This window comes from Myotis davidii, unplaced genomic scaffold (genome assembly GCF_000327345.1).
Source record: "Myotis davidii unplaced genomic scaffold, ASM32734v1 scaffold341, whole genome shotgun sequence".
In the NCBI taxonomy this organism is placed as follows: domain Eukaryota; kingdom Metazoa; phylum Chordata; class Mammalia; order Chiroptera; family Vespertilionidae; genus Myotis; species Myotis davidii.
Window position 1 is genome coordinate 831,761 of NW_006291021.1, and position 13,062 is coordinate 844,822.

General features: G+C 43.0%; 2 protein-coding genes across 2 annotated transcripts in view; one reads left to right on the forward strand and one right to left on the reverse strand.

The window, feature by feature from the left end:
• Nucleotides 1-12,661, reverse strand: part of SAFB (scaffold attachment factor B) — a 36,138-nt gene extending 23,477 nt beyond the window's left edge. The window contains 2 exon segments of the mRNA XM_015564294.1: nucleotides 8,995-9,079; nucleotides 12,335-12,661. Coding sequence (XP_015419780.1) covers nucleotides 8,995-9,079; nucleotides 12,335-12,523 — 274 coding nt within the window. The 5' untranslated portion in view covers nucleotides 12,524-12,661.
• Nucleotides 12,662-12,854: 193 nt separating this feature from the next.
• The window catches only part of SAFB2 (scaffold attachment factor B2), a 42,003-nt gene continuing 41,795 nt past the window's right edge, over nucleotides 12,855-13,062 (forward strand). The window contains exon 1 of the mRNA XM_015564303.1: nucleotides 12,855-13,055. Within this exon, the coding sequence (XP_015419789.1) occupies nucleotides 12,984-13,055 (72 nt within the window). The 5' untranslated portion in view covers nucleotides 12,855-12,983. The remainder of the gene's footprint in view (nucleotides 13,056-13,062) is intronic.

A 13,062-nucleotide genomic window follows, 5' to 3' on the forward strand; every position in this document is an offset into this window, starting at 1 on the left:
GGCCAGGGATCAAACCTACAACCTTTCACTGTATGGGCTGATGCTCTAAACATCAAACCACATGGGCCAGGAAGTATTTCCATATTCTTTTAAAAATATATATATATTTTATTGACTTTTTTACAGAGAGAAAAGGAGAGGGATAGAGAGTTAGAAACATCGATGAGAGAGAAACATCAACCAACTGCCTTCTGCACACCTCCTACTGGGGATGTGCCCGCAACCAAGGTACATGCCCTTGACCAGAATCGAACCTGGGACCTTTCAGTCCACAGGCCAATTCTCTATCCACTGAGCCAAACCGGTTAGGGCTCCATATTCTTTAATAGTTTTGCATGAAGATACCATCATTTATCTAATACCTATGGCTGGAAATTTTAAAAAACGCTTATAAAGATGAATACTCTGGTGATTTTTTTTGGCATCTAGGCAATTATCCTCTTAGAATGTTTCTAGAAATGGCACCACCAGGACAAAGAGTATGTGTATTTTTAAGGCTTTGATTAAAACAAACGAAAACATACACATTATCGCAATATCCCAGAAGACAGTTACTTCAATTCACACAGTTCCATCAACAATGAATAAAACTGCCAATCTTTCTGAATCTTTGTTAAAATCAGCCATTTTTCTTTTCCCTTACCAATGTGCTAAGCAAAAAGAAATACTTGTAACCTGAATTTATCTGATTACTGCTTAGGTTGAAATTTTCTTGTTGATCACTTGTAGTTTTATAACTCTCATTTATATTCTTTTGCCATTTAAAAATTTCTGTTCCACTTCTCATTTTATTTAATTAATTGATTTATTATTTTTATTTAATTATTTTTATTTTTTGGTTAATCCTCACTGGAAGATATTTTTCCATTGATTTTTAGAGAGTGGGAGAGAGAGAGAAACATCTGGTTGCCTCCTGCATGAGCCCTGACCAGGGTCAGGGCCGGGAAGGAGCCTGCAACCACGATACGTGCGTGCCTGACTGGAACTGAACCTGGGACTCTTTGGCCCGCAGGCCGACACTCTATCCACTGAACACAATTGGCTAGGACTGTCCTCATTTTATTTATTTATTTTTAAAAATGTATTCTTACTGATCTCAGAGGAAGGGTGAGGGAGAGGTAGAAACACCAATGATGAGAAAGAATCACTGATCGGCTGCCTCCTGGACACATCCCGACTGAGAATCGAGCCCGAAAACAGGCAGGCGCCCTAACCAGGAATCAAACCCATAACCTCCTGGTTCATAGGTTGACGCTCAACCACTGAGCCACGCCGGTCGGGCTATTTCTCATTTTTTATTGGCACATTGTATATACAACAGATATTTTCTCACAGTCCTTCACCAATCTTTTATTTATGGGTTCTGGGTAAATTTCACTTTCATGTAGCCAAAGTCATTAAACAGTTTTTCTGTATAAATGTTTTTTTACTTTCACTTTTAAAAGCCCTTCTCCATACTAAGAATACATAAATAAATATTCACCTGTATTTATTTCTTTATTGGTTTTCAATTTAATACTTGACTCAGTTTTGTTCAGACTGAAGTTAGTTTCCAAAAGACTGTCCCACTTGGAAACTAATTTTCCTACAACATTTACTAATTTTTCCCCTCACCACTGATTTAAAATATTGGTCCAACTCATTATTTTATTCTTATGTATGCCTGGGACTTTGAATTGGAAGGAATGGCTTAACTTCAGGTGTTTCAAGAGGTTAGTAATTTAAGATTAAGAAAAAAATGAACATTAAGAAGCTAGAGCCCAGCCAGCATGGCTCAGTGGTTGAGTGTTTACCTACGAACCAGGAGGTCATGGTTTGATTCCTGGTCAAGGCACATGCCCAGGTTGTAGGCTCAATCCCCAGTGTGGGCTATATCAATGATTCTCTTTCATCATTGATTCTCTTTCACAAGCCGATCAATGATTCTCTTTCATCATTGATGTTTTTCTCTCTCTCTCTCTCCCTTCCTCTCTGAAATCAATAAAAATATATTGAAAGAAGGGAGGAAAAAAGTAGCTAGACACATTTTTGGCTTGCATTCATTTTTCAGACAACTTTAACAGCACTTTAAAAAAAAAGTGAAACAACTTACTCTAACTTCCCTTATCCAACCTTGTAATTTTTAAAAAATATATATTTTATTGATTTTTTAGAGAGGAAGGGAGAGGGATAGAGAGTTAGAAACATCAATGAGAGAGAAACATTGATTAGCCGCCTCCTGCACACCCGCAACTGGGGATGTGGCCGCAACCAAGGTACATGCCCTTGACCGGAATCGAACCTGGGACCCTTGAGTCCACAGGTCGACACTCTATCCACTGAGCCAAACCCAATTAGGGCGAACCTTGTAATTTTTTTCTTTCTTTTTTAATCTTTACCCAAGGGTATTTTTTCCATTGATTTTTATTTTATTTATTTTTATTGTGAACTGTTTATAACAGTTCACAGAGGGCAAGACTGTTGGCAATTTCATCTAAACAGCAGTATATAGGTGGTTATTTAAAATGAGCAAAATAGAAACATGTAAATAATAACAGAAATGGCAGAGCTGAAGCAGAATGAAAATTATTAGGCATAACAAAATAAAAAATTTATGGGGAAAATAAATTTTTGGTCTCTAGAGTTAGGTTTGCTAAAATTAAATCAATTCACTATTTTACTTTTAAATTTTTGTTTTTCAATTACAGTTGACATGCCATATTATATTAGTTTCAGGTGTACCTGATTGACTATTTTCAATATGAATGAAGCATAAAGGAAACCAAAGATATGACAATTGAATGAAGTGCATGACCCTGGATTTTCCTTTTGAATTACGAAGAACATTACTGGAAAAATGTCTAAATCTAAATAAGGTCTAAGCTTAGATAACAGCATTGTATCAAAGTTAATTTCTTGATTTTGTGAACAAATGCCATGTAATGTCCTTGCTGTTAGGTAATACTGTATGTAGTATTTAAGGCAAAGGGGCACATGCTTGCAACTTATTCTCAAATAGTTCAAAAAAACAACACATACATGCATACACAAACAAAAGACCCAGTAGCATAATACAGGTAATAGCTTAAAAAGCAAACGTGCCCTGGCCGGTGCCCAGAGCACTGGTTAGAACAGGGGTGGGCAAACTTTTTGACTCGAGGGCCACAATGGGTTCTTAAACTGGACCGGAGGGCCGGAACAAAAGCATGGATGGAGTGTTTGTGTGAACTAATATAAATTCAAAGTAAACATCATTACATAAAAGGATACGGTCTTTTTTTTTTAGTTTTATTCATTTCAAACGGGCTGGATCCAGCCCGCTGGCCGTAGTTTGCCCACGGATGGGTTAGAGCATATCGGCCTGTAAACCAAAGGGTCTCAGGCTCATTCCTTGGCCCCCCAGGTCCAGGCACATACAGGAGGCAACCAATTGATGTGCCTCTCTCACATTGATGTTTCTCCCCCCACCCCCACCCCCACACTTTCTGTAGAAATTAACAGAAAAAATAACCTGGGATGAATATTAACAATACATAAATAAATAAAATTAAAAGCAAATGTGCTGACTTTGCTTTTCCAGTTCCAACCAGATGGGAGATATTTGCAAACAGTAGCTCCGACAAAGGTTTAATTTCCAAAATATATAGAGAACTCATAAAACTCAACACCAAACCAACAAACAACCCAATCAAAAAGTGGGCAGAGGAAATAAAAATATACCTGTCCCAAGAAAACATACAAGCAGCCAACAAATATATGAAAACAAGTTCAACCTTACTGGCAACTAGGGAAATGCAAATAAAAACTACAATAAGATACCATTTCACACCTGTTAGAGTGGCCATTATCAACATAACAAGCAATAACAAGTGTTGGAGAGGTTGTGGAAAAAGGGAATCCTTATTCACTGCTGGTGGGAATGTAGACTATAGAACCACTATGGAAAGCAGTCCGGCGAGTCCTCAAAAAAATTGAGAATAGTGCTACTATACAACCCAGCAATCCGTCTCTCCTGGGTATATATCCCAAAACCTCGAAATCATGTATTGGCAAAGATACATGCACCCTTATGTTTATTGCAGCATTATTCATGGTGGCCAAAACATAGAAACGACCAGTATTCCACGATAGGAGGACTGGGTAAAAAAGATGCAGTACATATACAGAATGGAATACTTACTCAGCCATAAGAAAGGATGAAACAACATGGATGGACCTTGAGAATATTATCCTAAGTGAAATGTCAGTCAGAAAAAGCTAAGAACCATATAATTTCACCCATATGTGGGTTATAAAATTAAAACTTGTGAACATGAACAACAGTGTGCCAGAGGGAGGGGGGTGGGGGGAAGGGGATCTTAATATATGGTGACAGGAGAAGATTTGACTTTGGGTGGTGGACACACAGTGCAATACACAGATGTTTTAACATAGAAACCCACACCCAAAACCTGTATGTTCATGTTGACCAATGCCATTCCAAGAAAATTAATAAAAATTAATCAATTAAAAATAAATAAAAGATTCTGCTAAACAAATTATTGGTGTCAAACTACTTTGGAGGAGTGCTGAGATTATGTGAGATATGCTTTCAGGGATTCTGATTAAAATAATCAGCATGCTGATTTCAAACCATCTTTAATTTGTTCATCAAAAGGGTTAGAAGAAAGAACTCTATAGTTAAAATCTCGATACAACCTAATAAGGTAGTTGAAAATAACTAAGTAGAAATTGCCATATAAATGTACTATAAAGCTCAAGATAAAACCAATTCTGCTGGGCAAAGAAACCAAACACCAAAGTGGTTATACTTGCCCTAGCCGGTCTGGCTCATTGGATAGAGCGTCAGCCTGCGGACTGAAGGGTCCCAGGTTCGATTCCTGTCAAGGGCATGTACCTTGGTTGCGGGCACATCCCCAGTGGGAGGTGTGCAGGAGGCAGCTGATTGTTTCTCTCTCATCGATGTTTCTAACTCTCTATCCCTCTCAAAAGTGATTACACTGAATGGTTCTACTTTACATGAAGTTCCAGAGTAGGCAAAACAAATCTACGGTGACAATAATCACAAAATTTTGTGGGGGAAGTGAGTAGGGGAGAGTGTGACTGGGCAAGAAGAATGTGACAGAACTATTCCTTACTTTGATCCCTACCTACCTCAAAACATATGTGAAAATAAATTCCAAATAAATTAAACATCCTAATGTAAAAATAAAACCATAACTATTAGCTCTACAATGTAGAATATTTTCTATATGTTAAAAACACAACATAAAATCTAGAAAACATACAGAATAGGTTGACAGCACTGCCTAAATTAACAATTAAAACTTTAATGATCAAAACACCACAAACAAGTTAAGTCAAATGACAGACTGGGAAAGAAACAATTGCAACATTTTATAGAGTCCTTAGAAGTCAATAAGACAAACAACCCAGTAGAAAAATACGAGCAAAGGGCATGGAAAGGCAATTTGGTAAATACAGATGGCCAATTATCAGAAACTGTCTAATCTGTGAAGAAATGCAAATGAAAACCTTACCTGCAGAGAAATGCAGATAAATACAACAAAATATCTTTCTTCTACATAAGTGGTAAAAATAAAAAAAGATAATACCCAGTGTTAAGTGAGAATTTAAAGAAATAAGCACACCCCCTCACATTGTTAGGTGAGAGACTGACCAGCACAGACTGTTGGAATAACTGCTATAAAATAAAATGCACATATCCTTTGACCACAAAATTTTACTTCTAATTATCAAAAAATATATTTCTTTAACCACAGAGACATTTCTGGTTTATGGCAGCACTGAAAGTTGGATATGCTGACTGAAAATTGGAAAAGAATCTCAACATTCTAGTACCAAGGAGACTGATGAGCTACATTTTGTTGTACATCATATGAAAGATTACTATTAACCTATTTAAAAAGAATAAGGTCTTTTACTTATAGAACTTGGAAGAATGTCAACATGTTAAGTGAAAAAAAGCAAATCCAATCCTATCCTCTCCTATATAACCTATATAATAAAAGGGTAACAGGCAAATTGACCCTAACACAGTGGTTCTCAACCTTCCTAACGACGCAACCCTTTAATACAGTTCTTCATGTTGTGGTGACCCCCAACCATAAAATTATTTTCGTTGCTACTTCATAACCGTAATTTTGCTACTGTTATGAATCGTAATGTAAATATCTGATATGCAGGATGTATTTTCATTGTTACAAATTGAACATAATTAAAGCATAGTGATTAATCATAAAAACAATATGTAATTATATATGTGTTTTCCGATGGTCTTAGGTGACTCCTGTGAAAGGGTCGTTCAACCCCTAAAAGGGTCGCGCGACCCACAGGTTGAGAGTCGCTGCCCCAACAGCATAATCACAGGGAACTATCAGTCGCTATGACACACACTGACCACCAGGGAAGTGTCGCTCAGCCAGAAGCTGGCTCAAGGCTGGCCAGTACAGCAGCAGTGGCTGGAGCTTCTCCTGCCTCCACAGCAGGGCTAAGGATGTCCGACTAAGCCAGCAGGTGGACATCTCCTGAGGCCTCCCAGGCTGCCAGAGAGATGTCTAACTTCCAGCTTAGGCCCAATCCTCCAGGGAGCGGGCATAAGCTGTTGGTAGGACATCTCCCAAGGGGTCCTGGACTTCGAGAGGGCGCAGGTTGGGCTGAGAAACCTCCCCCCTCACTGCTCCCCACTCCCTGCCCAAGTGCATGAATTTCCATGCACTGGGCCTCTAGCTATAAAATATTTTGTAGAGGAGCTAGCTGGTTTGGGTCAGTGGATAGAGCATTAGCCTACAGACTGAAGGGTCCTGGGTTCGATTTCAGCCAAGGGTACATGCCCGGATTGTGGGCTCGATCCCCAGTAGGGGATGAGGAGGCAACTGATCAATGATTCTCTCTCATCATTGATGTTTCTTTTCTCTCTCTCTCCTCTCCCTTCCTCTCTGAAATCAATAAAAATAAAATATTTTGTATAGGACCCTTTTCTTGTTAATCTTCACCCTAGGGTATTTTTTCCATTGATTTTTAGAGAGAGAGGAGGAATAGAGGAGGAGGGGGAGAGAGAGACAGACAGACAATGATGTGAGACACACCGACTGGATGCCTCCACACACACCTGACCACACATACCTGCAACCCAGGGAAGTGCCTTTGACTGGGAATTGAACCCTCGACCCTTAGGTGCATGGGCCTATGCTCTAAGCCAGAGGTTCTCAACCTGTGGGTCACTTAAGACCATTGGAAAACACATATATAATTACATATTGTTTTTGTGATTAATCACTATGCTTTAATTATGTTCAATTTGTAACAATGAAATTGGGGGTCACCACAACATGAGGAACTGTATTAAAGGGTCTTGGCATTAGGAAGGTTGAGAGCCACTGCTCTAAGCAATGAGTGATACCGGCCAGGGAAGGACCTATTTTTTATCAAGCAAAGAATACATTTACATAGATGTGTTTGCATCTTGATGTTTTTATTTTTAAATGACTGCATACACACAGAAAAGTCTCAGAAAGCATGCCCAACCTTTTATTAGATTTCCTCCTTACTAAGAAGGAACTTTTTTACATTTTACTTAATGTCAAGTCTGTATTTTCAAAAACCTTAGTATAATTTTTTTTGAGGGGGTTAATCCTCACCCGAGGATATTTTTCTTTGGACTCTTATTCCTTGGATTTTTTTTTTTTTTAAAGAGAGTGGAAGGGAGGGGGAGACACAGAGTGAGTGGAACATCGATGTGAGAGACACATCAATTAGTTGCCTTCCACATTCACCCAGACCAAGGCTGGGGATGAGCCTGCAACTGAGGTATGTGCCCTTGACCAGAATCAAACCTGGGACCCTTCAATCCACGGGCTGATGCTCTATCCACTGACCCAAACCGGCTAAGGTAGTACAATTTTTTTTTTAATGGAAAAGGGAAAGCAAAAAGAAGATTCAAAAGCTCCCACTATCATTGTCTTTTTCTGTTGATTTTCCAGTACACTTTCCCTTGGCAAAGACATTTACTTGGGCAAAGGCAAAAATACACAATGTATCATGGACCACAGAAGTGACTTCATTCCAAGGTGAGGTCACAACTGCAGCTCTCCCACAGCTTACACCACAGTGTGGCTGACAGTGGTGCCTGCTTCTTGGACATTTCAAACCCAGTTCTTTCTTCATCCCTGGCCAAGTAATATAAATATTTCATTTGATTTGGAGCCTGAGCAAAAAGCCTCCAATCACCCAAGGGACCATTCAGAACAGTCCAAATGCCCAGTTTTAACAGATTCTTTCTTAAAACAGTAGTTGAATGTTAATAAATTACTGAGTAATTACCGAGGGGAAAGAAAAACAAGGAAGATAAAGCCCCTGTCCTCAACAATCAGAATGACATAAGCAAGATATAAGGTCCTGGCAGTGTAGAGGACCTAAGGAGTCATGAGTTGCTATTGGTAGTTTCAGAAGTTGTTGCTTGATGAACTAGGACATGAATACAGACAGACAGGAAAGAAGAGTGGGCAGAAAAACAGAAGGCCAAGAGAATGAACCACATTTTTTGCAGCCTGATGAAAGGGGAGGAAGGTAGTGGGGGATGAAGTGGGAAAGAGAGGTCTGGGTCAGATCATGAGTGTCATTAGTGCTTTGTGGAAAGTGGTTTTTATACAGCAGGTAGTTTTTTAAAGCAATGTTTATAAAAGTGACGACTCTGTTTTGGCCAGGAAGCATTTAAAAGGGAAGTTAGTTTCCGCAAGTCACAGCAATAGTAGACTCAAACCGTCCTAAATACTCTTTTTTAAGGAAGGTAAAGGGCCCGGATAAGCAAAGCTGCTGAGAAATCTAGAGGAAAATGAGTAAAGGTGTAAATGCCCCTTCTACCCTCTGAATTCCCAAGTATCATAGAAACAAAATACAGTATGTCCCAAACACAACCAAGTAAATGAGGCATATTAGCAAAAGAAGTAGTTTTGAAGAAAGCTCAACATTAGGAGTGATCAAATTCCTTGATACCTTTGCTAGATCTTTTTGATGTCTTCTTGTTTCCTTCAGAGGTAATTTCAATTTCATCAGGATTACCCCCTTCATCTTCAATTGCCTAAAGGAAAGGTAAATGGGAAAAAAAATTTCACCATGAAAGTCAACAAAGACTTGACTTTCACAGAAGCTCGGGGCCAATGATTTGGAAGTGCATCACCTCCACCGTTTCCATTCTTTCTCTTGCTCTACACACTGAAGCAAGGGCTCTGGAGTTAGACTCTTAACAGTTCTAAGCTGTGTGGTCTTAAGGAGATTTACTTAATCTGTTTTCTACTCCATAACATGGGGTTACATAAAAATACAGTACTTACCTTTAAAAGCTGTGTGAGAACTCTATCACCCATGTAAAGCAAGCACTGAACAAACATTCGCCTTATTTTTAACATTACCACCACATTCTGGGTTATCCTATTCCCGGGCTCAATGGAACTAAAAAAAACGGAAAGGCACCCCCTCCACTTTCCTATGACTCACCCAGCAATGTGCTATCTGACCTCAGGGACCCCTCTCCATGCCACGCCTGCACTCGACACTGTCTGTATAGAATACAATTCACTGGCTGAGTTCCTGCTGTGTGTGGCACGGAACAAGACATGACATGTAGTACCTCATCTATGACTGACTCCAAAGGTCTTGCTCTCAGCCACTGAGGGACTCACCTCAAAGGATACAGAATTATAGAAGCTCTTGGCAAGCCCAGCCTCCCACCCCAGGAACTTGTCATTCACTTCAACAGCTCCACCCACACTCAGCAAATCAGTACTGAACATGTCAATGATGACATCCCTGAAAACTGGGCTTCAGGTTCAGGATTTACTAATAGCCCTTTCTGTTTTTACTGTACTATCCAGTGAGCATAATTTTCTGATAAATCCAACTCAAATACTGCATTTTATTTGTATACCGTTTCAGATTCTCAGGAGTTTCCAGCTTGCTACCTGAATTTAGAATGGGACTTGGGGGGTCCTGCACCTACCTAATCTGTATCAGGAGCAAAGACAATCTCTCCTGTCTCTCTGAAGCCAGATCTAGAAAAAAATCAAAGTGCTGCCCTGGGATCAGGAACAGACAACCAGAAAGCCCCTAACCCTCTTAGCTAGGGACAGACAATGCTGGACCACTAAGAGACTAGAAGAGCTGCTCTAGGCAGGAGGTGTACACTTCACCCTCTGTCTCATTGGGGTGCAGTGTTTACAGGGTCATCTCTACGGGGACTGAGGGCTCTGAGTCATCCTTACAGGCCTTGGCAAATTAACTTTGTTGTGTGTTCCCTCCATCTTTTCCTCTTTTGCCCTTCCAGGAAAAAGAAACCAAGGAAGGGATACAAACTGGATGACAGGAGTGGAAGAGAAAGAGAAGATCAGCAATAATTCCAGACTTGCTTGGGCATGTAGTAGATGAGTTCATAGGCTCACGGTATTTATGTAGTGCCCACGTGTCTGAGAAACTGAAAGGAGGGAAAAGGTGGGATGGATTTGTCCCCTCAAAGGTGACAGTGATGGAAGATTCCTGAAGTCATACCAGTCTCAGCCACCAGCCTGACAGGAAGGTTCAATACCATCTTAGCTCTGCAGGCTTGCAGACTGTCTGGGAGGAAAAAGTAAAAAAAACACACAACTCAGTTTTGTTGCCAGGAGGCTCTGGTGGCTAAGAACATGGACTACATCTTCCCAAGTGCCAACCCTCACACCCTCGTTGCATTTTCTCCAGGTAAACATCTTGGTTAATGAACAACAACCTGCCCTGAATAAAGGAATTTAGTGTTCATAGTGAATAAAAGTTAAGGTTAGTATCCATAATGAAAATATAAGCTCTAGTTAGAAAGGCCCCAACTGGCTCTGGGCATATCACCTCACCACACTTGAGCCTGAGCTTCCTTATCTGGAAAAATAGGAAAAAATACCTACTTCCTCTCAATAGCAATTAAAATAAAACCCCAATCCTCAGTTGTTTGGGAGCCAGGGTGGAAGGAGTCACAAACCACACTATCTGCAGGGAATGGAGACAGGGGTGAAGGCTGAGAGGGTCTCAAGACAGGAGGAGCCTGGCGGGGGGCTCAGTGGTTGACTTAACCTATGAACCAGGTCACCGGTTCAATGCCGGGCGGGGCTGCCGGCTCCATTCCCGGTAGGGGGCGCGCAGGAGCAGCCATCAATGATTCCCTTTCATCATTGATGTTTCTACTTCTCTCTCCCTCCCTCTCTGAAATAAAAAAAAAACAAGACTTAGGTGGGGAAAAGGTTAAAAAAAAAATGAAGCGAATAAGAAAAACGTAAGGGATGCAAACATTGACTTAACTCCGCGTTTTTCACACCTACCCTTCAGTACCCCGTAAGGTAGGGAATACAGCCCCCATTTTGGAAATGACACAGAGGAAAAATGACTTGTGACAACGATCAGGTCCCCGGTGTTTACATATGCAGGCAACATGGCAAGGCCTCTCAGGCCACCTCACTTAGTCCCCGAAACAAAAGCACAATGTTTTCCCTCTTTTTACACAAGCAGCAGCAGGCTCAGAGAGGATCAAACGTCTTCCATGCGAAAGATCCAGCCCCCGAGACCCGACAGTGCCCTAAGCCCAGGCGCACACCCTGCCTGCCTTTCGGGGTGAGCCATCTCGGTGTCCCCCGAGTCTGCCTTTTACATTTCTGGTCACTCTTGCAAACAACACTTTCCCTTCCGTGTCATACCCCCGAGCTAGGGATGGCAAACCCCAGATTGTTTTTTTTCCCCTTTAAATGTCTTCTTGACATGCTCGCTTTATAAATTAACCTCCCATTCAAGGCTTGTTGGCCCTAATGGGACAATCAACATCCATCTTTGTCGAAAAGACCCCCGCGGCCAGCGAGGGCACAGGGGCTCAGCCGAGCTGGGTTCCAATCCCGTCGCCTCCTCTCCCCGACCGTGTGACCTTGGCCGGGTCCCCCGTCTTTCCCAGGAAGTGAGGATTTCAGGGCGCCCCATCTACTTTGGGGGAATCTGGGAAGAGACGACCAGAGAAAAGCCCTCCGCGAAGTGGCTGCTGCGGAAAACAGGCCCTCGGTCGATGTCACCCGCCATCTAGAGCTGCGCGGCTACCGCTGCTTCCCCATCGCGTCACATTTTCTCCTCCTCGCCCCATTGCGGCGCTAGGATTTGCACCTGGGCCTGGCTGGGCTCGCAGCCCCCGCCGGGGCCTAGGAGGAGCCGGGAGAAGCACGGAGCGCCAGGCCGCAACTGGGGCCGGAGGCGGACCCGGGACCAGAGGAAATCTATTGCGGCTGCGGGAGTCCCACGACCCCACTCTTGTCCATCCCGAGGGCCCCGGCTCTACCTTTCTGAGCCTCTCCATCAAAACGCTCTTGTTGCCGCTCGAGTCCAGGTTCCGTTTCTTCAGCTCCGCCCGCAGATCGATCACCCGCAGGTCGCTGAGGCGCCGCGTCCCGGTCTCAGACGAGGCGGAGCTCAGAGCCGCAGCGCCCGCCGCACCCGAATCGCCTAGGCCTGAGAGAGTCTCCGCCATTCCAGGGACCCGGGCTCTACCACCCACTTCACACAGAACCGGGCCGGGGTTCTCTCAGCTCCTAGCACAAAATGGCGCCGCCTGCCAGAGAACTGCTCCAGCTCCCCGGCTCGCCTCGCTTCTGCGCAGGCGCACCTGGCGCAGGCCCGGTACTCGGTAGCGTCTGCAAATGCGTGGTGAGCGCCTTGGGGGATGTGCGCAGGCGCGTTGCGTCTCTCCAGCCTCCCGCTGCGAAAGGCCGGGACGCATGCGTGTTGTCTATACGGCGCCTGCGCGTAGTGGCTGGGAACGCGCGGTTGGTCGGCGCACTAGCCCGTGGCTGCGAAGAACGCCTGCATAGCCGGAAAGCGGGGCGGGAGGAAGTGATTGCGTTTTCCTCTTAGGCGGCGCCATTTTGTGCTCAGAGCCGCTACAGCCGCTGTCGGTGTGGGGAGTAGGTGCCGGAGACGGGGAACTCGGGATGGCGGAGACCCTGGCAGGCTCTGGCGACTCGGGTTCTGGCACGGCCGCGGTTGGTCCGGGCGCCTCGGAGGCGGGGA